Raw genomic sequence first — 24,179 nt, forward strand, 5'->3', positions numbered from 1 at the left:
AAGTTAAAAAACATTTGTACACGTGTGTATATATATATATATATATATATGTATATGTATATGTATATATATATATATATGTATATGTGATCTATATATTTGCATTACCATGGACATCTTTCCTTTCACCTATATACTCTATCACTCCTACCTTACCCTCTGCGAGAAAACAATCTAACAATGGAGTCGATGCCCATACGCAATGGAACCGAAGAGGAGGAGTCACTCGATCTCGTGACTCAAACACTTCTTAGAAGAAAAACAACTTGTAACACTCCAAGCCCAACACTAGATGGCAGAAGTATAATGCACAGCCTGTGAATCTGCAGCGGAACATGCCACAAACAGATGTACACTCGGTAAGTGACATTTATATTTATATTTATTTATATATATATATTTATTCACTGGGGGGAAAAAAGTTACATGGACGTTATAGTTGGGTTCTGAATTTACTCGTACAAAACTGTGGAAATTCAGCAGTTCTAGGTAGCTCAGCTAACTGGTGCACCCGTAATGCTCTGCTTATGACCTCACATATTACATCACTCATGACCTGGTCATGTGGATCTGTGGGTGGCTGCATGTGTGAATGAGTAGGTGTTGAGTGAGCGGGTGGGTATCCGAGGGGTTGTTTGGGTACGTGAATGGGTGTCAATGTATTGGTGAGTGACTTGGTGACTCATTTACTTTATGTCTGTAACTATAACTGAGTGGCTGCGTCAGTGACTATGCGAGAGTCAGTGGGTGTATGAGTAGTTGTATGGTAAGCTGAGTGGGTGAGTCAGTTTTTATATAGGATAGTGAGTGAATGTTTGAGAACTTGTTCGTCAGTGAGTAGCTGTGTGAATGGCTGTATAGATGACTGTGGGTATGTAAGTGCCTGTTCATGTGAGGAAGTTGGTGTGTGAACAGTTGTGCAGTTAAGTGATTGCGTGTGTAAGTGACTAATAATGAGTCTGTGAGTGTAGGGGTGAGTATGTGGGCGTGTCAGTGTTTCTATAGATTAACTGGATATGTCGTTAAAATAGTGATCTATTCATAAGGTGCATGAGTACCGGTGGGTGGGTGTATCAGTGGGTGTGTAAGTTACTATGATTCTGTGAATACCTGTTAGTACTGTATCTGTATATCACTACTCCTATGCACCTCTGAATAAGTATGTGAGTAGATGGGTGTGGTTGGGGGTATTCAAGAGCTTGTATCCGCAAATGAGTGGGTGTGTGACTGTGGATGTTATCAGTGATGTCACTAACCATGTAATGAGTGATGTAATATGTGAGGTCATAAGCAGAGCATTACCGGAGCACCAGTTAGTTAGCTGAACTACCTATAAACTGCTGAATTTCTACGGTTTTGTACGAGTAAATTCAGAACCTAACTATTACGTCCATGTAAACTTATAAAAAAAAATCAGTGAATTTCTAAGGTTTTCTTTTAAATTCTATTTCCTAACTATAACGTGTCTGTAACTTTTTTTTTTTTTTTTTTTAAAGAACTTCTAAGGTGTGTTTTTTTTTTTTTTTTTTTTTTTTTTTTTACAACTAGTAATTTTAAGTTCGATGGCATCTGTCGCTGTAGATACGCATGTTCTGCAATAGCTCGCCATCTGGTGTTGGGCCGGAGTGTTACAAGTTGTTTTTCTTCGAAGAAGTCTTTCGAGTCACGGGACCGAGTGACTCCTCCTTTTGTCTCCATTGCGCATGGGCGTCGACTCCATCTTCGATTGTTTTTTTTCCGCCATCGGGTTCGGACGTGTTCCTGTCGCTCCGAGTTTCGGAACGGAAAATTAGCTAATTTCGGAAGATTTTCGTCGGTATTGTTGCGTTCGGGATCGGCGTACTTAGATTCCACACCGCATCGAAGATCGAAGAGCTCCGGTGCCCTTCGGGGTAGTTTTTCGATCCTCCGTCGGGGCCTGGTCGGCCCGACCGCGTGCTGAAGACCGCCGATGGAACGGACCCCGTTCCGTTTCTGCCCCAAATGCCACAATAAATACCCCTACACAGACCAACACTTGGTCTGCAACCTGTGCCTGTCACCTGAGCACAGCGAAGACACCTGCGAGGCCTGTCGTGCGTTCCGGTCCCGAAAAACACTCCGAGACCGTCGAGCCAGAAGACTTCAGATGGCGTCCGCACCGACAGCCCAACGGGAGTTCGAGGAACAGGAAGAGGAAGGTACCTTCTCGATCCAAGACTCAGACTCCGAAGGATTCGACGATACACAAACCGTGAGTAAGACGTCGAAATCCACTCAGAGGAACATTTACAAGGCCCAGGGGACGCCACTGCCACCAGGCCATGGCTCGACCCATAAATTCGGTGACCGACCGTCGGCACCGAAAAAGGCCCAAACAGTGCCGAGATCGTCCGACTCCGGTCGAGACACCGGCACGCAGCCTTCTCGGGACCGAGAAAGTGCTGGAGACAAGCCTCGACACCGAGATGCCGGTGTGGACACGGCTCGACGCCGAGACAGCGGCACCGAAACAGATCGACGCCGAGAGGTTTCGGCCCCGAAAAGGAAAAAAGTCACCTCGGAGCCGAAAAAACACGCAGACAAAGTTTCGATGCCGAAACAAACTGCAAGCGACCCAGCTTCAGGCTCTTATACAGAAGAGCACTCGCTAACCTCCCAAATGCAGAAGCATAGGTTTAAGGAAGAGCTACAAGCAACTGATGTGGACCATACGCAAAAGCGTATCGTCATTCAGCAGGGGACAGGAAAAATAAGCACCCTTCCCCCCCATTAGGAGAAAGAGAAGGTTGGAGTTCCAGACGGAACAAACACCACAACCAAAAGTGGTGAAAAGAGTTACCCCACCTCCCTCTCCTCCGCCCGTGATTAACGTTTCACCAGCACAAACTCCATCACACTCCCCAGCTCACACCACCATGAGCCAGGGTGACCAAGATCAGGACGCATGGGACCTATACGACGCCCCAGTGTCAGATAACAGTCCGGAGGCATACCCTACAAAGCCATCTCCACCAGAAGACAGCACCGCGTACTCTCAAGTGGTGGCTAGAGCAGCACAATTTCACAACGTAAGCCTCCACTCAGAACAGGTCGAGGATGATTTCTTATTCAACACACTCTCCTCCACCCACAGCTCATACCAAAGCCTGCCTATGCTCCCTGGTATGCTCCGGCACGCAAAAGACATCTTTAAGGAGTCGGTCAAAAGTAGGGCAATCACACCAAGGGTGAAAAAAAAGTATAAGGCGCCTCCTACGGACCCGGTTTTCATCACTACACAGCTGCCACCAGACTCTGTCGTTGTAGGAGCAGCTAGGAAAAGGGCCAACTCTCACACATCTGGAGATGCACCACCCCCAGATAAAGAAAGCCGCAAGTTCGATGCAGCTGGTAAAAGAGTCGCAGCACAAGCTGCAAACCAGTGGCGCATCGCGAACTCCCAGGCACTACTTGCGCGCTATGACAGAGCCCACTGGGACGAGATGCAACATCTCATTGAACATCTGCCCAAGGACTTACAAAATAGGGCAAAACAAGTGGTTGAGGAGGGACAGACCATCTCCAACAACCAGATACGCTCCTCCATGGACGCTGCAGATACAGCTGCACGGACAATTAATACATCTGTAACTATCAGAAGGCATGCATGGCTCCGAACGTCTGGATTTAAACCAGAGATTCAACAAGCAGTTCTCAATATGCCTTTTAATGAAAAAGAACTGTTCGGTCCAGAAGTGGACACAGCGATTGAGAAACTCAAAAAAGATACGGACACTGCCAAAGCCATGGGCGCACTCTACTCCCCGCAGAGCAGAGGGAATTACAGCACATTCCGTAAAATGCCCTTTCGAGGGGGGTTTCGGGGTCAAAGCACACAAGCCAGCACCTCACAAGCCACACCGTCCAGTTACCAGGGACAGTATAGAGGAGGTTTTCGGGGACAATATAGAGGAGGGCAATTCCCTAGAAATAGAGGAAGATTTCAAAGCCCCAAAACCCCTACTACTAAACAGTGACTCACATGTCACTCACCCCCTCCACACAACACCAGTGGGGGGAAGAATAGGTCATTATTACAAAGCATGGGAGAAAATCACTACAGACACTTGGGTTCTAGCAATTATCCAACATGGTTATTGCATAGAATTTCTACAATTCCCTCCAAACATACCACCAAAAGCACAAAATTTAACAACACACCATTCCAATCTCCTGGAGATAGAAGTGCAGGCACTATTGCAAAAGAATGCAATCGAATTAGTGCCAAACACACAAATAAACACAGGAGTTTACTCACTGTACTTTCTGATACCAAAGAAGGACAAAACACTGAGACCAATCCTAGACCTCAGAGTAGTGAACACTTTCATCAAATCAGACCACTTCCACATGGTCACACTACAAGAAGTATTGCCATTGCTAAAACTACACGACTACATGGCAACTTTAGACCTCAAGGATGCTTATTTCCATATACCAATACACCCATCGCACAGGAAATACCTAAGGTTTGTATTCAAAGGAATACATTACCAATTCAAGGTACTGCCTTTCGGATTAACAACCGCACCAAGAGTCTTTACCAAATGTCTAGCGGTAGTCGCTGCACACATAAGAAGGCAGCAAATACATGTGTTCCCATATTTGGACGACTGGCTAATCAAGGCCCATTCGTTCATACAGTGCTCAAATCACACAAATCAGATCATACAAACCCTCTTCAAACTCGGGTTCACCGTCAACTTTACAAAATCCAACATTCTGCCGCGCAAGGTACAACAATACCTAGGAGCCATAATAGACACATCAAAGGGAGTAGCCACTCCAAGTCCACAAAGAATTCTAAATTTCAACACCATCATACAACGCATGTATCCAACACAAAAGATACAGGCAAAGATGGTATTACAACTCCTAGGCATGATGTCTTCATGCATAGCCATTGTCCCAAACGCAAGACTGCACATGAGGCCCTTACAACAATGCCTAGCATCACAGTGGTCTCAAGCACAGGGTCACCTTCTAGATCTGGTGTTAATAGACCGCCAAACTTACCTCTCGCTTCTGTGGTGGAACAACATAAATTTAAACAAGGGGCGGCCTTTCCAAGACCCTGTGCCACAATACGTAATAACAACAGATGCTTCCATGACAGGGTGGGGAGCACACCTCGATCAACACAGCATACAAGGACAATGGAACGTACATCAAACAAAACTGCATATCAATCACCTAGAACTTCTAGCAGTTTTTCAAGCACTAAAAGCTTTCCAACCAATAATAGTTCACAAATACATTCTCGTCAAAACAGACAACATGACAACAATGTATTATCTAAACAAGCAGGGGGGGACGCACTCCACGCAGTTAAGCCTGCTAGCACAAAAAATTTGGCATTGGGCAATTCACAACCAAATTCGCCTAATAGCACAGTTTATACCAGGGATCCAAAATCAACTCGCAGACAATCTCTCTCGAGATCATCAACAGGTCCACGAATGGGAAATTCACCCCCAAATTCTGAACACTTATTTCAAACTCTGGGGAACACCTCAGATAGACTTGTTTGCGACAAGGGAGAACGCAAAATGCCAAAACTTCGCATCCAGATACCCACACAAACAATCCCAAGGCAATGCCCTATGGATGAACTGGTCAGGGATATTTGCTTACGCTTTTCCTCCTCTCCCTCTCCTTCCTTACCTGGTAAACAAACTCAGTCAAAGCAAACTCAAACTCATATTGATAGCACCAACTTGGGCAAGGCAACCCTGGTACACAACGCTGCTAGACCTATCAGTGGTACCCTGCATCAAATTGCCCAACAGGCCAGATCTGTTGACACAGCACAACCAAAGGATCAGACACCCAGATCCAGCATCGCTGAATCTAGCAATCTGGCTCCTGAAATCCTAGAATTCGGGCACTTACAACTTACCCAAGAATGTATGGAAGTCATAAAACAAGCCAGAAGGCCATCCACCAGGCACTGCTATGCAAGTAAATGGAAGAGGTTTGTTTGCTACTGCCATATTAATCAAATACAACCATTACACACAACTCCAGAACATGTAGTGGGTTACTTGCTTCACTTACAAAAATCTAACCTAGCTTTCTCTTCCATTAAAATACACCTTGCAGCAATATCTGCATACCTGCAGACTACCTATTCAACTTCCCTATATAAGATACCAGTCATTAAAGCATTCATGGAGGGCCTTAGGAGAATTATACCACCAAGAACACTACCTGTTCCTTCATGGAACCTAAATGTTGTCCTAACTAGACTTATGGGTCCACCTTTTGAACCCATGCACTCCTGCAACATACAGTTCCTAACCTGGAAGGTGGCATTTCTCATCGCCATTACTTCCCTAAGAAGAGTAAGCGAGATTCAGGCGTTTACAATACAGGAACCTTTTATACAACTACACAAAAATAAAGTCGTCCTAACGACCAATCCTACATTTTTGCCAAAGGTTATTTCACCGTTCCATCTAAATCAAACAGTGGAACTTCCAGTGTTCTTTCCACAGCCAGATACCGTAGCTGAAAGGGCACTACATACATTAGATGTCAAAAGAGCATTGATGTATTACATTGACAGAACAAAAAACATCAGAAAGACTAAACAACTCTTTATTGCATTTCAAAAACCTCATGCAGGAAACCCAATTTCAAAACAAGGTATAGCCAGATGGATAGTTAAATGCATCCAAATCTGCTACCTTAAAGCTAAACGACAGCTGCCCATTACACCAAGGGCACACTCAACCAGAAAGAAAGGTGCTACCATGGCCTTTCTAGGAAACATCCCAATGCAAGAAATATGTAAGGCAGCCACATGGTCTACGCCTCACACATTCACCAAGCACTACTGTGTAGACGTGTTATCCGCACAACAAGCCACAGTAGGTCAAGCTGTATTAAGAACATTATTTCAGACTACTTCCACTCCTACAGGCTGATCCACCGCTTTTGGGGAAATAACTGCTTACTAGTCTATGCAGAACATGCGTATCTACAGCGACAGATGCCATCGAACTGAAAATGTCACTTACCCAGTGTACATCTGTTCGTGGCATCAGTCGCAGTAGATTCGCATGTGCCCACCCGCCTCCCCGGGAGCCTGTAGCAGTTTGGAAGTTACCTTCAATTATTTATATATGTGTCATCTCAACCTTAAATAGGTGCATACTTAGTCACTCCATTGCATGGGCACTATTACTACAATTCAACTCCTACCTCACCCTCTGCGGGGAAAAACAATCGAAGATGGACTCGACGCCCATGCGCAATGGAGACAAAAGGAGGAGTCACTCGGTCCCGTGACTCGAAAGACTTCTTCGAAGAAAAACAACTTGTAACACTCCGGCCCAACACCAGATGGCGAGCTATTGCAGAACATGCGAATCTACTGCGACTGATGCCACGAACAGATGTACACTGGGTAAGTGACATTTTCATTACTGTACGTTATTAATCAGTGACCACAGCCTTTGGCCGTGCGTGGCGGCAATTTGACACAGGGCTGAGGCCAACCTCCTATAAGCATCCAACCGAGCACGTCCTTCACCCAAGCGCAGAGGAGGTTGCCCGCAAGAACTGGCCTGCAGCCAGACCCTGCGGCCAACACTCCCTAACCACCCAAACCCATGCAATGCAAAGCCCTTTCGCCGTGCGCGGCAGGAGTTTGCCATACCTTCTCTGGGTGTGAGAATAGATGTGAGAGGGTGTATCTGGGGTTTAGAGTGGCGGTCAGATTGTCTGTCTGGGTGTGAGAGTGCGTACATCAGTGTTTCAGTGGGTGTGTCAGTCTGTGCGCGGGTCTGACTGGCTGCATGAGAGAGAAACTGCGTGAGAGAAACTGAAAGAGACCGAAAAAAAGGGAGTTTTATTTTTTACGCTTTAATATCTCATATTCTTAGAATTAGATTTTTGTTAGATGTAGCAAAAACAATGTATTTAATATATTTTTAGAGCAAAATGTTTTTTATATAAAAAAAAAATGATAAAGGAAAATGAGTCCAGCTGGACTCGAACCCCCATAGCTCAGTGTGAAGGTCTGTGACCTTCACACTGAGCTTATGGGTGTGTTCTATTTTTTTCTCTTCTAATAGCCTTTTGGTGGGCTTTGTAGTGAAAAAATATTAAAAGGTAGGGACCGTGGGTGAAGCCCTTCAGGGCTACTGTGGCTCCTAGTTTTTAAAAAAAAAATTGTATTGATTTTTTTTTTTTATTATAAAGTCCTTTAGAGGCTATGAGGTAGTGCGAGGTAGCCCTCAAGAGCTCCGCCCCCCGCAGTCCCTACTTTTTTTTTTTAACAAAGCCCGTACCGGTTACCTGGCTTTGCGGGGGAAGCCTTTAGGCTTTACTGCCAATGCCTCAGCAATCACGGAGCTACTTTCACAGCAGCTCCATGCTTGCTGAAGCATTTCATCTCTGTCCTCTCTACGCATGCAGGGGACAGAGATGGAACTTAGGGTTTTGACCGCTGCCAAAACCCGAAGCGTTTGCTGTGGCTTGGCTTGGTTAAAGGAGCGCCTCAGGGAGGTATTGGTTCCTGGGGCTGTAGGAAGGCCAGGAGGGCCCCCCGTTTTTTAATTTAATTTTTTTTTTTTTCCAAAAAGGCCCCAGGACTTGGCCCACCCAGGGGCATTAAAGTAAGCGAGAAAGGCCGCACTCCGTTTTTTTTGTTTTTTTTGGTGTGTGTTTTTTTATTTTTATTTTATGAGCGGATTCACAGATTCCCCTGTGTCTCTGCTTATAAAATAAATAAATAAATGCTTTTTAGCCCGGGGGGGGGGGGGGAGGAGGGGGGTTCCTTTGGGAGCTCAGCACCAGAGCTAAGGGGTCAGGGTGTTCCTTCCCTGGCTCCTTTTTTTTAAATTTTTTTTTTTGTTTTTTTTTTCATTTATTAGTTTTTATAACTTTTTTTTTTTCCCATTGGCTGAAGCAGAGTCCCAAGATGGCTGACAACACTTCAACAGCTTTTGTTATCAGCCAATCAGATCTCAGCACGAGATCGGCAGGGGTTGCGAATCCTTCACGTCCCTAGATTTACAAATTTGTTTTCTTTTAATGTCTCAAACTACTGAACGGAATTACACCTAAACAAAAAAAAAAGCACTCTTTCTGGACCAGGACCTACCTTTCTTCCACATTTGGCGTAAATCCGTTCAGTAGTTTTTACGTTATCGCTGTTCAAAATCCCTTTGGAAATATGAATGGGGAAAACGTGTTTTGGGAAAAAACAAACAATATAACATGAAATAAAGAGACGATCTCCCAGTCTGGAGGAAAACACAGACGTTAGGGGTGAGTCCCAGGATATAAAATCAGAACCATGTAGCAAGAGTTCACAGCATATGTTAGAATCCTCTGCATCGCTGGGAGTCAATAAGCCAAGTGCCTCGCCAGCCTCCGTCGGAGTATGTGCATTCACCTGTTTATCTTGGTAAGTAAAATGAAGGCGCAGGGGAAAGCCCCATCCATATACGATCTTGCGCTCACGCAGATTGAGTGTGACATCCCCGAACTCCCTATGAGCGGACATGTCCTTGTGTCGCTCGAAGACCACAGGTTCCTGTCGCCTAACCGCCTGCATGTGCTTCTCTTTGATGTGGTAAGGACGTCTGAAGGAAAGTTTTTCTGCTGTTGTTATAGTGAAAACACCCATATGCATGTGATCTAAAAGCACTAGTTGACCATAGTCGGGGCCCATGAGATGGACGAAGAGAGCCTGGACGTGGGTCTCAATAAACCACACGAATACAGCTGCACTAATTCTCCTAATGCGAACATTATTGCATCTAGACCGATTCTTCAGTTCATCCATTTTATCTTGCAGAAGTTTATAGTTTGTCTCGAGTTTCTCAGTACTTGTCATGCAGTCGACATTCTCCAGGACCTGGTCGGCAGAAGTCATTTCAACTGTGGTTAGGCGAGAGTCTGGCTGCCTTGCAGATTCGTTGAGGTCCGAGATGGTGCACGTGGAATCTTGGCGAAGCACATTGATATCTTTGCAGAATTCAGCCAGCAAAAGTTATGTCTCCTTTGGTTGCTAGATTCTGATTGTCTGTTGCTGTTTGCAACAGCTGGCTGAGGGGGAGGTTTCACCCTCCTGCGACTCGTAGTTTGGAATCTTGCTCTAGGCAAGACTGCTGGTTAAAGGATGACCGTACTTTTGCTTTTAGACGACTATGCCTATCCTACAACAATTCGCAACTGTTGTCCCAACCTTACCGGCTCACTAGCAGCACCTCACCAGAAACACAATAGTAAAAGGTGATTTGTGGCAGCCTTTACGCATGGACGCGAGAATAAGACATCTCAGGGGGTGTCGTGGTTAAACGGAGATTACCACTTTCTCACAGATATATCATGTCTCATACAAACACAGGAAATGACAAAGATGCAGCAACGTTTTTATTTAACACAACTGCAGTTTGCGATGGGCTGCAATGGTTAGGGTAATGAATAATGCAAGGAACAGAATTGTGAAGACGCGAGTCGTCATTACAAAGACCCCCCACCATCTTGCAATGCATGTAAAAGACATACGAGATGTAATATGCCCTAATACCCTAATGTGATGGGCCTAACCTCCTACTTAAAGGAGAGCTGGGTTTGCTAAACCAAATCTGTCAATGCCATGTCCATGAGAGGAGCCCCCAACCCTCGTTACCTTGGAATGAGGTCTCTATCTCAGACGCCGCAGGGACACGAAGACTGGGTCAGCGCCAAGACGACGTGCAGCATCGGTATCAGCGATGGTGGCGATTCCCTCTTTGTTTGTCTTTATTGCACGGGGGAGGTGCAGCAGCCGCTATGTTCTCTTGTGAGCATGGAAGTTCAGCAGAAACACCTCCTGGCAGCAATTCCGTAGTAGAACAGTTATGAGGAGCAATAGTCTGTGGCCAACGAATGTAGTAGAAGCACAGATGATCCAGGGTGCCACCACCCAAACCAGGAGAGTGCCCACAGATGGCTATGGAAATGCAGGATATATGCCAAAGATTAGCTCAGCATCCCTGCTCCCCGACAGACAGGGCCCCTGAGATTTGGGGGGGGGGGGGGGGGAATAAAAGATGTAGTGTCAGATGAAATTCAATAACAGCAGCACAGTGAGGTACCAGCCACTGCTGGCATGCTCGGGTAAACATGTCGGGGAGGGCAGCCAGAGGAGAGTGTAGAGGAAGCCCAATGCAGCACCTTGAGTGTGGGGCCCAGCGCGCCAGCAGGGCCCCAAAGGAGCAAAGTCATACCTCATTTCTCTTTGGTGTTAAGCTGCCCTACTGGGTGCGAAGTCAGAGGCCCGCACTCCTCCTCTTCCGTCTAGCTGCTGGGCTGATAATCATCCACTTCAGGCTCATCCGAGAGCGGGCCGTGCCTGCCCGGGCTCCTCTCCAGCAGCCTGCTCGGTCTTTCCCAGGACCTTGGCCCAACGGACCGCCTGCTCCAGTAGCACATGTGCAGTCCACACCATGAGGCTTTTTGATGGCGTGCAAGATGGCCGGGCAAGCCACTGAGCAGTTGAGGCCAGTTCAGCCAAATGCCAGGGCTCTCTGGGTCCCCCACTCCTCTCTGCGAGGTTCACTAGTCTCCGGGCTCCATCCTTGAGTCATCAGGGAGTGTGGACCCTTGCCACAAGCCACACTTCTTGAGGGAGAAAGGGGTACCGAGTGGGAGCTCAGGGAAGAAGTGTCTTGCCGGGTCTCTGCCTTGGCTGTGCCCCCCTTGAAAAACTCTTTCTGAGGAAGACCGCTCATCTCCAGAAAGGAAAATAAATGGATTCCCTTCGCTTTCTGGTTCTAAAGAAGAAAATCAGATGAGTTCAGACCCACTCTTCATCTCAATACCAAATGGATAAAAAAGTAAAATTTAGTATGCCAGCTTTGCATCAGTTTTCCTAACTACTACAAAGGAATTTAATTATATGTGCACTACAGATCTACACAATGGATTTTTTCACTTTCCTCTTGCAGCACAGCATTGGAAGCTCATAAGGTTCCTAGTGGACAGTTATCTCTTCCAAAACAAAGTGCATCCATTCGGCCTAATGTCCGCTTTAACAACATTTTCCAAGTGTATGACATTTGTAACAGTACCTAAGGAAGTAGGCGATATTTGTTTATTCCTAGTTAGATGATAGGCTTGTCAAAGCCACAACGCCACAGAATGTTCTGTGCCACTACCAGACAACTATGTCCATTGTGTCCCTGCTACGTTTGCAAGTCTCCCATGGCAAGTCTGAGCTGGTCTGTTGCATTCATTGCATAGGTGCCACTCCGAATCCTGTAATTTCGAAATGTTTATTTGGAGGAGAGGCTTGCATCTATCCACCAGAGGCATTGCAATGTTCCAAAGACTGTAAATCCAACTGCACATCAAAAAGTCTCTGCTGTTACTGGAGGCTTCCTGCATTTTCACACTGCCTCATGTTCATCTCCATATAACAACTCTTAATGTCACTGGTCCTCTGGCAGTGATGCCAGCCCACAGATTGGGGGAGAGGTGGCGACGCACTCTTAGTCTGCAATTCAATAGTTCTTCTGGTGGTGCCAGTTGAAAAATGAGCTGTTGGAATACCTTTCCTTTGCGACTTCCTGGCACATACTGTTATGGCAGATCTCTCTTGGGATAGTATACTCGCATGGATCATGTTGAGATGCAGGAAACCTGGTGCAACAATGGCTTGTTTCACCAAACTTCTCGATTTGAGAGCAGTCATGTTATCTCTGTCCGCCCTGCCTGCTTTTAAGGGTTAGTGCTAACATACAAGACAATAATATACTCTTTGAACAAGTGAGGCGGAACACATTTTGGGTCCCTGCCTCTATATGCTTAATCAGTCAGGGAACGGCTCATAGCCAAGAACCTACAGATTACAACCATACATCTATCTAATTCATCAGACCAATCAAGGAGATCCACGACTCTTTCGCACATGCAGGAAATAAAAATATTCAGAGACTGTCTTGAGGTACTATCAACGTAGGGGACTGGTCATGAATGTTTTTATAGAGTTCCTCTGATACCTCTAATTTAAACGTAAATAATTACTCTCTTTACGGCAAGGTGATCCTCATGGCTCCAGAGTGGCTATGCCAGTGTGGAGCCACAGAGCTTCTATAGCTGTTGAATCAACCACTGAGGAATATTTTGTGCAGACCGAATTTGCAGCAGTCATTTGAGGCCAGATCTGGCATCAGTCGGGAGATGTCTCCTGACCTGATGGAACACACTCTGGAAAACAAAACTGATGTTTGTGAAGACCATAATTGCTACAAGATTTAATTCAGTCAAAAAGTAGTGCAGTTTTTAGTTTGCTTAATAAAGGGCACAAGGAAGTATTACTTCTTCTAAACATCTCGGTGGGTGATGGGCTTTTCTGGATGCACCGGTTGCAGATCCTCTTCCATGTAAAGATGTATGACGTCCTGGTCAAAGGACACTTTACTTCTTTCACGATATCTATACAGTATTGTGGAAGATTTAAATGGCCATTCTGCAGGCATTCTGGAGCCAAGGGACAAATGTCTGACTGAAGGTGACTGGGGCACAGATGAGGACTTCAAATACCCCCCCACCCGCCAACACTCCCCCAATATAAAACATCTTTCTTATGGATACATCTTCCTTTGGATTCCTCACCTTTTGAACACTCCCATTGCACAAGCATTCTATGAAAAATGTTTCTTATTCACTCTCCATGTTGACGAGGACCTCACAATAGAACTGCTCCACAACCAACTGTGTCTGACATCATCAGAGCCATAAAAGTCCTAGTCAGCGTGCTGTCGTTCTCTTTTTTTTATGCACCTTCGACGCTAACTGTTTTTCTACCTCTCCATGTGGTTACACTGTATTGAGGGAACTGCATTGTCAAAGTTTTGTTTATGCGACAATGTCCCTTCGGAAGAAAGTCTGGCTTCAAACCCTGTTGAGTGTGGAGGTCACATGTCGGTCACTGACCCTCAAGAAAATTGCCTCTGGTGCCCAAGTTGGGAATCACAATGTTGCCTCTGGTGCCCAAGTTGGGAATCACAATGTCGGGGATGATCTTCATGTCAGAGCATGTCCCCTAAGACACCTAAAGAAAGGGAGGTAAAGTTGGCCTGGTGAAAGCTAAAAAGGAAAAGTGTGACCGTCCTATATCTAGGCCTTGAGAGAAGTCGTCGTCCCACAGGTCTTCGAAGTCACACAAGAAGTGGCGGTGTCCTAGTTCACGGCGTCATTCATCCTGAGATACAACCCCGGTCTTTGTCTCCCACTTCAAAGTCTCGGCGCCGATAGACTTGGGAAGTGACTCCCACCCTATATTCTCCACAACCGAAGTCGCCTGAGGCATCACCGGTGCGTTCTTTGGTGGAGATCTTGGCATCACCTAGGAGTCCTATGGCGCAATTCTCTCCTGTGACTTAATCCAATCAGGAGATTGGAGCGGCAGGACAGGTTCAGCCTCCTCAACAGGAGCATGAATGTCCGTCCTTTCTGGCCCCAGGGACGATCACTGCGATTTTTCTTTTTGAAATGCTATGTTTAGCTTTTTTAATAGAGCAATGGCCCCCTTTGGTGTCCCTGTGGGCCCCAGGGGTCCATTGGCCTTCTCCCTGCACCTCCTCCCCGCACCATATAGGCAGGATCCTTTCCTGCCTTTGCCAGTGGCCCCGTATCTTTGGTCGGTAACGGGGCAGAGAAAAACACCATCGGAGTAGATGACGGCACCACCGACGTCAATTCTGACGTTAGATAGATCTAGTCTGGTGTTGTGTCATTCTCCCCCTACCGGTAGTAAGGGAATCCTGGAGGCTCTTGGAGGAGAAACAGTATTTAAAGGGCCACTGGTATCGAGACCTTGAAGGGGCAATTCCAATGCCGTCCCAGGAGCTTGAAGGGATTGTGGTAGTGAGCGGCCTGGACAGGTCCACTGAATGGGAATTACCCCTTGGGGGTATACCCCTTACAGAGGTTACTTCGTATCATGTGGTAATTAGGAAGGCAGCAGAACATCTGGACTTACCACTGCCCAATATAGAATTAAAATCAAACATTTTACCAGAGGTTTTCCATTCTTCATCTGCAGCATCTGAACCCCTGCTGCCATTCAGTGAGGCTGTCGAAGCAAGTTTTAGATCTCTGGCAGAAACCAGGTTCGACTCCTGCGGTTTTGAAATCTGTTGCCAGGCGATCTAGGGCAGCGCCAGGGGGGTCCTCCAGTTCCTGAGCCAGCATCCAACACCTGAAAGCCTGATGGTACAAGCTTCATGTTCTTCGAGGTCTGCACCTGGTTCCTTTCTCATGACTCCTGCTTACAGGGAATCGAAGCGGATGGAGCAGTCAGCGAAAAAGATATTTTCGTCTGGAAGTATGGCGTTGAAGTTAGTCAAAGCTACTTGCCAATTGGGAAGGTACATCCATGCTCTGATGACTCAGATCAAAGAGGTCCTCCCAAATTGCCGCAGGGTGTACAGTCATTTTATGGAACTCTTGAAGGACAGTCGGGCAACAGCAAAGCAGGTTATTCAATCAGGTCTGTAAACGGCAGACTCTGTTGCCAGAGCCATGGGGACTTTGGTTGCCAACAGAAGGCATGCATGGCTGAGAGGATCGGGGTTCTCTCCTGATGTGAAGTCCACGTTAATGTATCTTCCATTCGATGGATCCAGGTTGTTTGGGGCCAAGGTGGATTCAGCCTTAGGGAGGTCCAGGGAGAGCAATGTCACTGCTAAATCCTTAGACCTTCAAACACTCTCCACAACCTACAGACCTTTGCATGGGTTAAGGGGTATTGGATGCGGCTCCTCCTTTCGTGGGAGGCACTTTCGACAACAGCAGTCTTCCAACCCCATCTATAGATCCTACAGAGGTCATTGAAGAGCTAAGCAATGTGGTCCACTCCACCAGCCTTCCTCCTCATCCACTAAATCCTCCTCTAATAACCTTTCAGGGAAGCAGCCCTAGTTCTCCTACCATTCAAGAGCTTGCCTTACCCCTAGGGGGAAGGTTAGTTCATTTCCTTCAAAAGTCGTAGGTCATAACAGCAGACAGTTGGGTAGGAAATTGGTATGTACTTCCCTTTCTCGAGTTTTTCCCCCTCCCTTCTCTCCCCAGCAAAGTTTTTGTTCAGAAGAACATCTGCTGCTGTTTCAGCAGGAGGTACAGAATCTACTTTTAAAGGGAGCAGCAGAATTGGTTCCAGAGCAGGAAAGGGGACAGGGTTGTTATTCAAGGTATTTTCTGATCCCCTAAGAGGATGGTAGTTTACAGCTGATCCTAGACCTGAGGATTTTGAATTGGCTTCTCAAACAGGAAACATTCAAAATGCTGACCCTAGCACAGGTGCTTCTGGTGCTGGACAAGAAAGACTGTGTATTTTCATATTCCCATCCTCCAGCCGCACAGAAAGTAACTCTGGTTCATGGTAGGGTCGCAGCATTACCAGTTTGCAGTCCTTCTGTTTGGTCTTACTTCCACATGTAGAGTCTTCATGAAGGTGGTTGCAGTGCATCTCAGAAGGAAGGGAATAATCTGTATTCCTTTACCTAGATGAGTGGCTACTCAAAGCCAAGCCAAGTCTCCAGAGTTAGTACTGCACCATTTGCTGGGGACAACCCAGTTGTTGTTCAACATAGGCTTTTCGTTAAATGTGCACAGTTCTCACCTACAGCCCTCTCAGCGCCTCTTATTCATAGGGGCAGTACTGGACACATTGAGTCGTGCCTCCTCCACACCCACCCACACTCATACTCTCACACACGTGCGATTCAGGACATTTAGGGTATGATTCCAGTGTTGCAGAATGGAGTCTGTTTTCTGGTCCTAAAGGTCCCACACCTGTTCAGTCTGTTAGCTTCCTGTATTCTGTTGGTCAGTCATGTACGTAGGCACATGAGGGCTCTCCAGTGGGGCCTCTTCAAGCAGTGGTTTCAACACAGCGGAGATATCAAGGAGTCTATATCAATCTTGAGATCCATTGAAGTGGATCTTCGCTGGAATGTAGATGGCAATCTATCTCAGTGGAGGCCGCTTTGTCTTCAAACTCCGGTGAAGAGTCATAACGGATGCATCCACACTAGGGTAGGGAGCGCATCGGAGGGATCTGGAGATCAAAGGTCTTTGGTCTCCAGTGGAACAGATGTTTCACATCAGTCTGTTGGAGTTACGGGTGATACGTCTGGATTTCAAGGGCTTACTTCATTCTATTCGCAGTCAGTTGGTTGAAGTCTTGACAGACAACACTACTGTGATATGGTACATCAACAAATAGGGAGGGATAGGGTTGTATCTTCTCTGCAGAGAGGCTCTACGACTTTGGTCCTGGGCTCAGGACCATCGGATTTGGATAGTAACAAACCATTTGCCCGGAGTTCTCAATTTACATGCGGACAGTCTCAGCCAGCACTTTTCAGCCGATCACGAGTGCCATCTCCATTCTGAGGTGGTGCTTCACGTCTTTCAGTTGTGGGGGACTGCTCATCTAGACCTGTTTGCACGCACGAGAACGCACACTGCCCATCGTTCTGCAGTTTCCAGCATCTAATGCAGGGAGCATTGGGGGACATTTTTCAGTTGAGTTGACCTCTTGCTGTGCCCTACTCACAGGGTATATCTCCTCTTGCAGTCGCAGGGGCAGGTTCTACACCCCCAGCTCCAGAACTTACACCTACATGCCTGGAGATTGAACAGGGCAATTTGAATTATTGTTTTCTTCCCCCAGAAGTGGTAGATGTTATATAATCAGCCAGGTGAGACACCACCAAAATTGTCTATGCTAGTAGATTTATCAAGTTTGTTAGATGATGTGAGGAGAGACCTATTGATCCTTTAAAGGCCCATTTGTCCAATATTTTACAATTTGCTCTTTCCTTGGCACAACCAGGTTTTGCAGCTGCGACAGTGAAGGGCTCTCTGTTTGCGCTGTTGGCATTTAGTTGTTTACCTGATCAGTCCTCTTTAAGTCCCCTATACTGCTAAGGTTGCTTAAGGGTTTGACTAATAGGTTTCCTCCCACCCTGTTTATAATGCCTCAGTGGGATTTAAATTTAGTTTTAACGTACCTGATGGGTACACCGTTTGAACCATTGCATAGTTGCTGGTTGAGGCTCCTTACGTTTAAAGCTCTTATAGCGATCACGTCGGCTAAGTGTGTTAGTGAGCTGCAAGCCCTGTTTACCACTTTCCATGCTAACAAGGTAGGTTTGAGAACCAGGGCTACGTTCCTACCAAAGGTGGTGACTCCTCTCCATTTAGGGCACTCCATCACCTTTCCGTCCTTTTACCCTCCTCCCCATCCCTCTAAGAAGGAGGAGAGGCTGCACTGTCTGGATCCAAAGAGAGCATCGAGCTTCTATGTGGACAGGACTAGAGACTTCAGGACTGATCAGCTTTTCGCTAACTCTATCAAGGTGGTTCATTCTTTGCAATAACATGTTATTCACTGGCAATGAAGGATCCTCCCGAGGGCTTTAGAGCTCATTCTACCAGAGCTAAGTCTACTACTTCTGCTTTGGCTAGAGGTGTACTTGTTGTGGATATTTGTAAAGCAGCAACTTAAACTTCCCTCCACACTTTGGCAAAGCATTACTGCTCGAATTCTGAAGTGAGGAGGGACAATCATTTTGCCCACTCATTGCTGCAGGATTTCTTGTTACACCCAAACAGGCACCCTCCTCCAAGTGCAGGACTGGTTTTGGGATTGTAATGAAAAGGTGAGGAATCCACAGGTAGATGTATCCATCAGAAGAGCAAGAAAGATCTAATTTGTATACATATATTTCTGGCAAATTGTATGGGGAGAGAGAAATGTAGCTGAACGAAAAAAAATGTCTGAATGCTGGTGCATTGGGAGTACTAAAAAGTGCTGAATCCACAGGTAGATACTGTAGCAACCAGAAAAAACATTACCGAAGGTAAGTAACTTGTACTTTTGGTACACTATGTTCCCTTTACTTTCTTCTTTCATATTTTTATGAAAGTTTTGATCCCTACTTTAGTACGTGTTAATGACTTAAAATGAAGATTCCTCAAGGACAAGGAAATTTCTGTAAGTGGAAATGTTCTCTTCCAGGGCTCCCTGCCACCTCCCTGGAGGGAAAAGTTTCTTAGCCTGGGCTCTTAAGGTTACAGTAACACTGAACTGTCTCTGACTGGGCATGACAAGACTCAGATGGTGACATATTCTCCATTAAAAGAGCAGTGCGCTTTCCAGCTCTTTGGGTTTGCACCTGTCCACACTGCCTACGTTTCTCATTTTCATGAAAGGTTTTTCAAAGTTTTCCTACCACTATTATTTCGTAATAATCCTTTCTTATTAATTATTGGCTTTTTATTAAAAAAAAAAAGAAACAAATTGAAATTCAACCAGTAGTCTTCAGTTAGGCTGCTAAAAATATAAATATTTGTTCAAACATGGGCAATGACTGCCAGGTCCTGGAGCAGACTGAAGACTAGCCGCAATCTCATCCAGTAGTAGACATGCAGAGTAATACACACAAACCCCGTACAGCAAACACAGGCTAAAATAGAAATGACCTGGATCATGCAGCGATATTCCTGGAGGAGCAGGCACATTTGAAATGGAACTAATCCTATTTAGATACGGGCATGCTGCAGGAAGCACAAGTAAAGCTGACCACAATTCCAGGCAAAAACTGCATGCACGATCAGACGCCAGTTCTCACCAATTGCTGCGTGCAAGCGGGGAATTGTATAGGGGGCATAAGCAGAAAATTAACATTTGCGTGTGAAGGTCAGTGTAAGCACGTGCAAAAATGGAAGCCATCTGAGGCAGGTATGTTTAGGAATTAATAGTCTTATGCTAGCGCTGGTATATGCTGTACTAGATATAAAAACATACAAATCCAGATACCATCTTATTATTTCAAAGCGCTTCCACTAATTTCCTACATTGCTCAGAACCGAAAAGTGATTTAAAATGTGCTTGTCTGTAGATTAGATTGTGTGTAGGTTGTAGCTCATAAAGTTGGTTAATGAAGTAGCATTGAGGTTATTTTTTGTTTCCTATGCCGTGTGATGTAAAGTAATATTCTTGGTTTTTCATTGCCTTTATGTGTACACTTATAAACAACCTTTTTTATTTTTCAGAAAAATATGACTATGTAGGTCGACTGCTCAAACCAGGGGAGGAACCATCAGAATACACAGATGAGGAAGATACTAAAGATCATCCGAAGCAAGATTGAACTGTGTAAATAACCAAAGTTGGGGGCCTTCAGAACTGCAACCTCTTATCCCCCATTTCCCAATCGAAAAACATCCCACGTGTTTTGGTACAGGATATCTTCTGCAGACTATTCACGAAATTTTGTACAAAGAAAGTACGGCAATGTACTGTTGCAAGACAAATTTTAATACTTAGCGTTTAAAGTTTATGCTGCCAAACCTTTGTTTTCTGTTGCAGTTGTATTGTCTGGTAAAACTTAATGATGGGCGCCGTGGATTAAGTGCGAATCAACACACTATGTACACATTATTACTATTTTAGTAAGGTGAATTCGTGTTCACATGATCTCCAAACAAGCTGTTATTCCAGGAAACCTATTCACATGCGGTAGTGTATCTTTTTTTCTCAGCATTAAAATACTCATTTGGTATTCATGTACTTAAAGTTAACTAAATGTAGTTTGCACTACTGAAAACTGGTGTTAAAATATGTGAATTTCCAAGCTTTTGTCATGGACTTTTCTAGACCTTCCGGGCAACGTCGTTTCAAGTGTACTGCAGTCCGGAAGGTGAGTGGTTAAGCTTGTTAATCAAATTAACTTGTGTAAAACTATTCTTTCAGCCCTCAAATTCCAGAGACACTCATTACTCCCAGTGCATCCTCCGAATCAAATCTATTACCTGTGCCTTATTTCTCTTAAAAACTTGAATTGTTCTCATGAGAATTCCCAATGTATACTAGCCACTGCGAGAGTTGGAGAATGAAGGTGGGTTATTCTTTGACTGAAAGACCTTAATGTCACTTTGTAAATAGGTTGTAAAATGAATACTCAGTGTTACTGCCATATGTTAATTAACACAACTCTAATTAGCATTCAGTGGCCAAATGCATTCCCCCTCCTTTAGGCTTTATTTTTGTCTTTTAAACAAAATTCAAGCGCTACCTAACATTTGGGAGTTTAATCTTCACATCTATGTGGGACAGTATGTGCGAGTGAGAGTGTAAGAGCTGGAAAGTATAGTTTCAGCAGATATTGTAAATATGAGTAACATTTTAATAAAGCATGTATAAATAAACCGGATGCTTTGTCAATAAATGAAATTGTTTTGGCAAGTTAATGTCATGTAAAATGTTTGTATACGGAATAAAGGCACTGAATTGATTGAAATGGACCAAATAATGCTGTTTTTAAACAACTATTTGTGTCCTTTTTGAAAGGTTGTGCAGTTATTTATAAGAGTTTACAATTAGACATGTAGATTTCCTTTTTAAGAAAAACCTTTAGTCAAGGTTTGACTACTGATGTCTGCCTCACTCGCCATATCAGCTCATAGGTACCTAGTGCTTACTCCTGGAAGGATTCGAATGTGCTTCACTAAATGTTCTCTTTTGAAAATGTAAATAACCTCTGAAATTTACAAGTATTTTTTTTAAGGTATGTTTTTAGTATCCATCACATGCCTGTTACTGAGGCCGTTCTTCAGGGTTACTAGCCACCCTGAAGTTGTTTTTTTTTTTTTTTTTTTTTTTTTTTTTTTTGTGTGTGTGCTTTCAGTTTTTCTCACCTTCTGATGGCATATGCATTAAGATTCAAATGAAGGACTCCATGTTTCAGGAACACTATCGGTGGCTGAAACCTAGTCCATAAAATGAGTAGGAGACATCTGACTCTGATCACTCTTTTTTTTCTTATAGACACTTGAAATTAAATTGATCACCAGCCATCTGCATGGCTAACGTTCAGTACGTTTTGGTCAAAAACCTCACTGCTGAAAAAAAGTATCGTCATTGGTTCCAAAACAATTTAAATACACCTTGCCTACTCTATAAAATGAGGTTTTGGATCTCTTTCGGAGCGAAAAGATGGTCTATGCTGCAGCTGCTTTTTTCCTTCCACATTTTGTGCCCGCAAAACTGGATTTTAAAAAACAAAAAGGGAGTGACCTACTCTTTACTGGCTTGGCACTGTCATTCAGCCAGTAAAAGCAGGGTGAGCAACTGGCTAGCAGGCAGCAGAGGTGTTAAGTACCTCTGTCACCTGCCTTTAAAATGCATGCAGCCCGCTCTTTGCAATTGTTGGGCTCGGAGTGTTACAAGTTGTTTTTCTTCGAAGAAATCTTTTCGGAGTCACTGGATCGAATGGCTCCTCCTTTCGGTTCCATTGCGCATGGGCATTGACTCCATTGTTAGATTGTTTTCTTTCCGCTGTCGAGTTCGGACGCCTTTCCTCTCGCTCCGCTATTTCAATCTCTAAAACTTTAGAAAACCTTCCTTTTCGTCTGTATTGTTTCGATCGCGTTCTCCATCTAGCATCGAACCGGTAGTACTGTTGGAAACTTACTTTGGTTCGCCCAACTCTGGCCTATTCGGGGCTACCGTGTGGAAAGCCTGCTGGATTGGACTCCATTCCGATTCTGCTCTCGCCGCCACGCGAAGTACCCCTATACAGACCAGCACTTGGTTTGTAACTTGTGCCTTTCTCCAGACCATCGGGAGGGAAAACTGTGAGGCCTGTCGATCATTTCATTAAAAAAAAGACTCTGAGATTGCCGAGCCCGAAGACTTGAAAAGGCGTAGAAAAGCAGTGAACATATCGACGTCACTGAAGAAGAGCAGACGCAGACAGCAGTCTCCATCCGAGACACACTCCGAACAGGAATCCGAGGACGACAGACCCATCACAGCTGGCCAGCATGTGAGTACGTCTGCCCTTACACCCCTGCACAAAAAACATTCTAAGGCCTTGAGTACACAACTGCCTCACTCGCCTTATCAGCTAATAGGGACCTAGTGCTTACTCATGGAAGAATTCGAATGTGGTTCACTAAGTGTTCTCTTTTGAACATTTTAATAACCTCTGAAATGTACAAGTATTGTAAAAGCCATGGTTCGGCCCGGAAAAAGACTGTCGGCGACCGACCTTCGGGATCGGCGCCGAAAAAGGTCACTCCTCTGTCCACTTTGCTATAAAGGGCTCCATTTTGGACTCCAGCAGGAAACCCCAAGTTTCGGAGTCGAAATTCGAAAGTCTGCTTTGGAGCCGAGATCTTCCACAACATTTTCGGTACCGAAAAAAACAACAAACTTAGGAAACAGAAGAAGACATCCTATAGAGAGGAGCAAGGACTTTCCAAGAAATTAAGAGAAAGCCATAAGACCTCTGAGGAAGTCGGACATTGAGCCCATTCTACAAATTATGGATTAGAGACCATCTAGGATACACATCCTGAAAAAGACAGAAAGGATTGTTACTGCTGCACCTCCTTTAAAAACAAAAAGGAAGCTGTCTTTCCAAGAGGAACTGGAGACTGAACAGCCACCAGCAAAGGTGCAAAAGGAGAAGCCAATACCTCCTCATACTTCTTCTCCTCATTCTCCACAACTATCTGTCCCCCCCCCCCACACCAGCCTCCACCAGTGCCTTCTCCAACACACTCATTTTATTCACAAGAAGACATAGTAGACACTAAAATTGAGAATTTAATAAAAGATTTGGATACAGCAAAAGCAATGGGTGCTTCCTACACCACACCATATAGGGTTTCATTTGCAGGCCTCAGTTTCGAGGAGGTTTTAAAGCACAATCATCTGAGGCTTCTACCTCACAAACAAAGCAACCATATCAAACCCAATAACAACGAGGTGGGTTTAGAGGAACATATAGAAGTCAATACTCTAGAAATAGAGGTAAATTCCAAACCTCCTAAACAACCAACAACACAACCAAAGCAGGGACTTCCTTCCCTCCCTTCCACCCACTCCACACATCTCCTGTGGGGGGAACACTACAGCAGTTCCACTCTAATTGGCAAAATATCACCACAGACAATTGGGTGTTATCAATTATCCACAATAGCTATTGCCTAGCATTGATAAACACCCCTCCAAAAATTCCACCAAGATATCACAAGTTATCCCCAGAACATACAGTTCTATTACAACAAGAGGTTCAATCTCTACTACTCAAACAAGCAATAGAATTCGGTCCACAGTCCCAACAAGGAACAGG

The 24,179-nt window shown here is 45.0% G+C and overlaps 1 protein-coding gene across 1 annotated transcript in view; it reads left to right on the forward strand.

Moving 5' to 3' along the window:
* Positions 1-21,338, forward strand: part of PGRMC2 (progesterone receptor membrane component 2) — a 102,030-nt gene extending 80,692 nt beyond the window's left edge. Inside the window, exon 3 of the mRNA XM_069242294.1 lies at positions 20,092-21,338. Within this exon, the coding sequence (XP_069098395.1) occupies positions 20,092-20,189 (98 nt within the window). The 3' untranslated portion in view covers positions 20,190-21,338. The remainder of the gene's footprint in view (positions 1-20,091) is intronic.
* The last annotated feature ends 2,841 nt before the right edge of the window (positions 21,339-24,179 follow it).

This window comes from Pleurodeles waltl, chromosome 1_2 (genome assembly GCF_031143425.1).
Source record: "Pleurodeles waltl isolate 20211129_DDA chromosome 1_2, aPleWal1.hap1.20221129, whole genome shotgun sequence".
In the NCBI taxonomy this organism is placed as follows: domain Eukaryota; kingdom Metazoa; phylum Chordata; class Amphibia; order Caudata; family Salamandridae; genus Pleurodeles; species Pleurodeles waltl.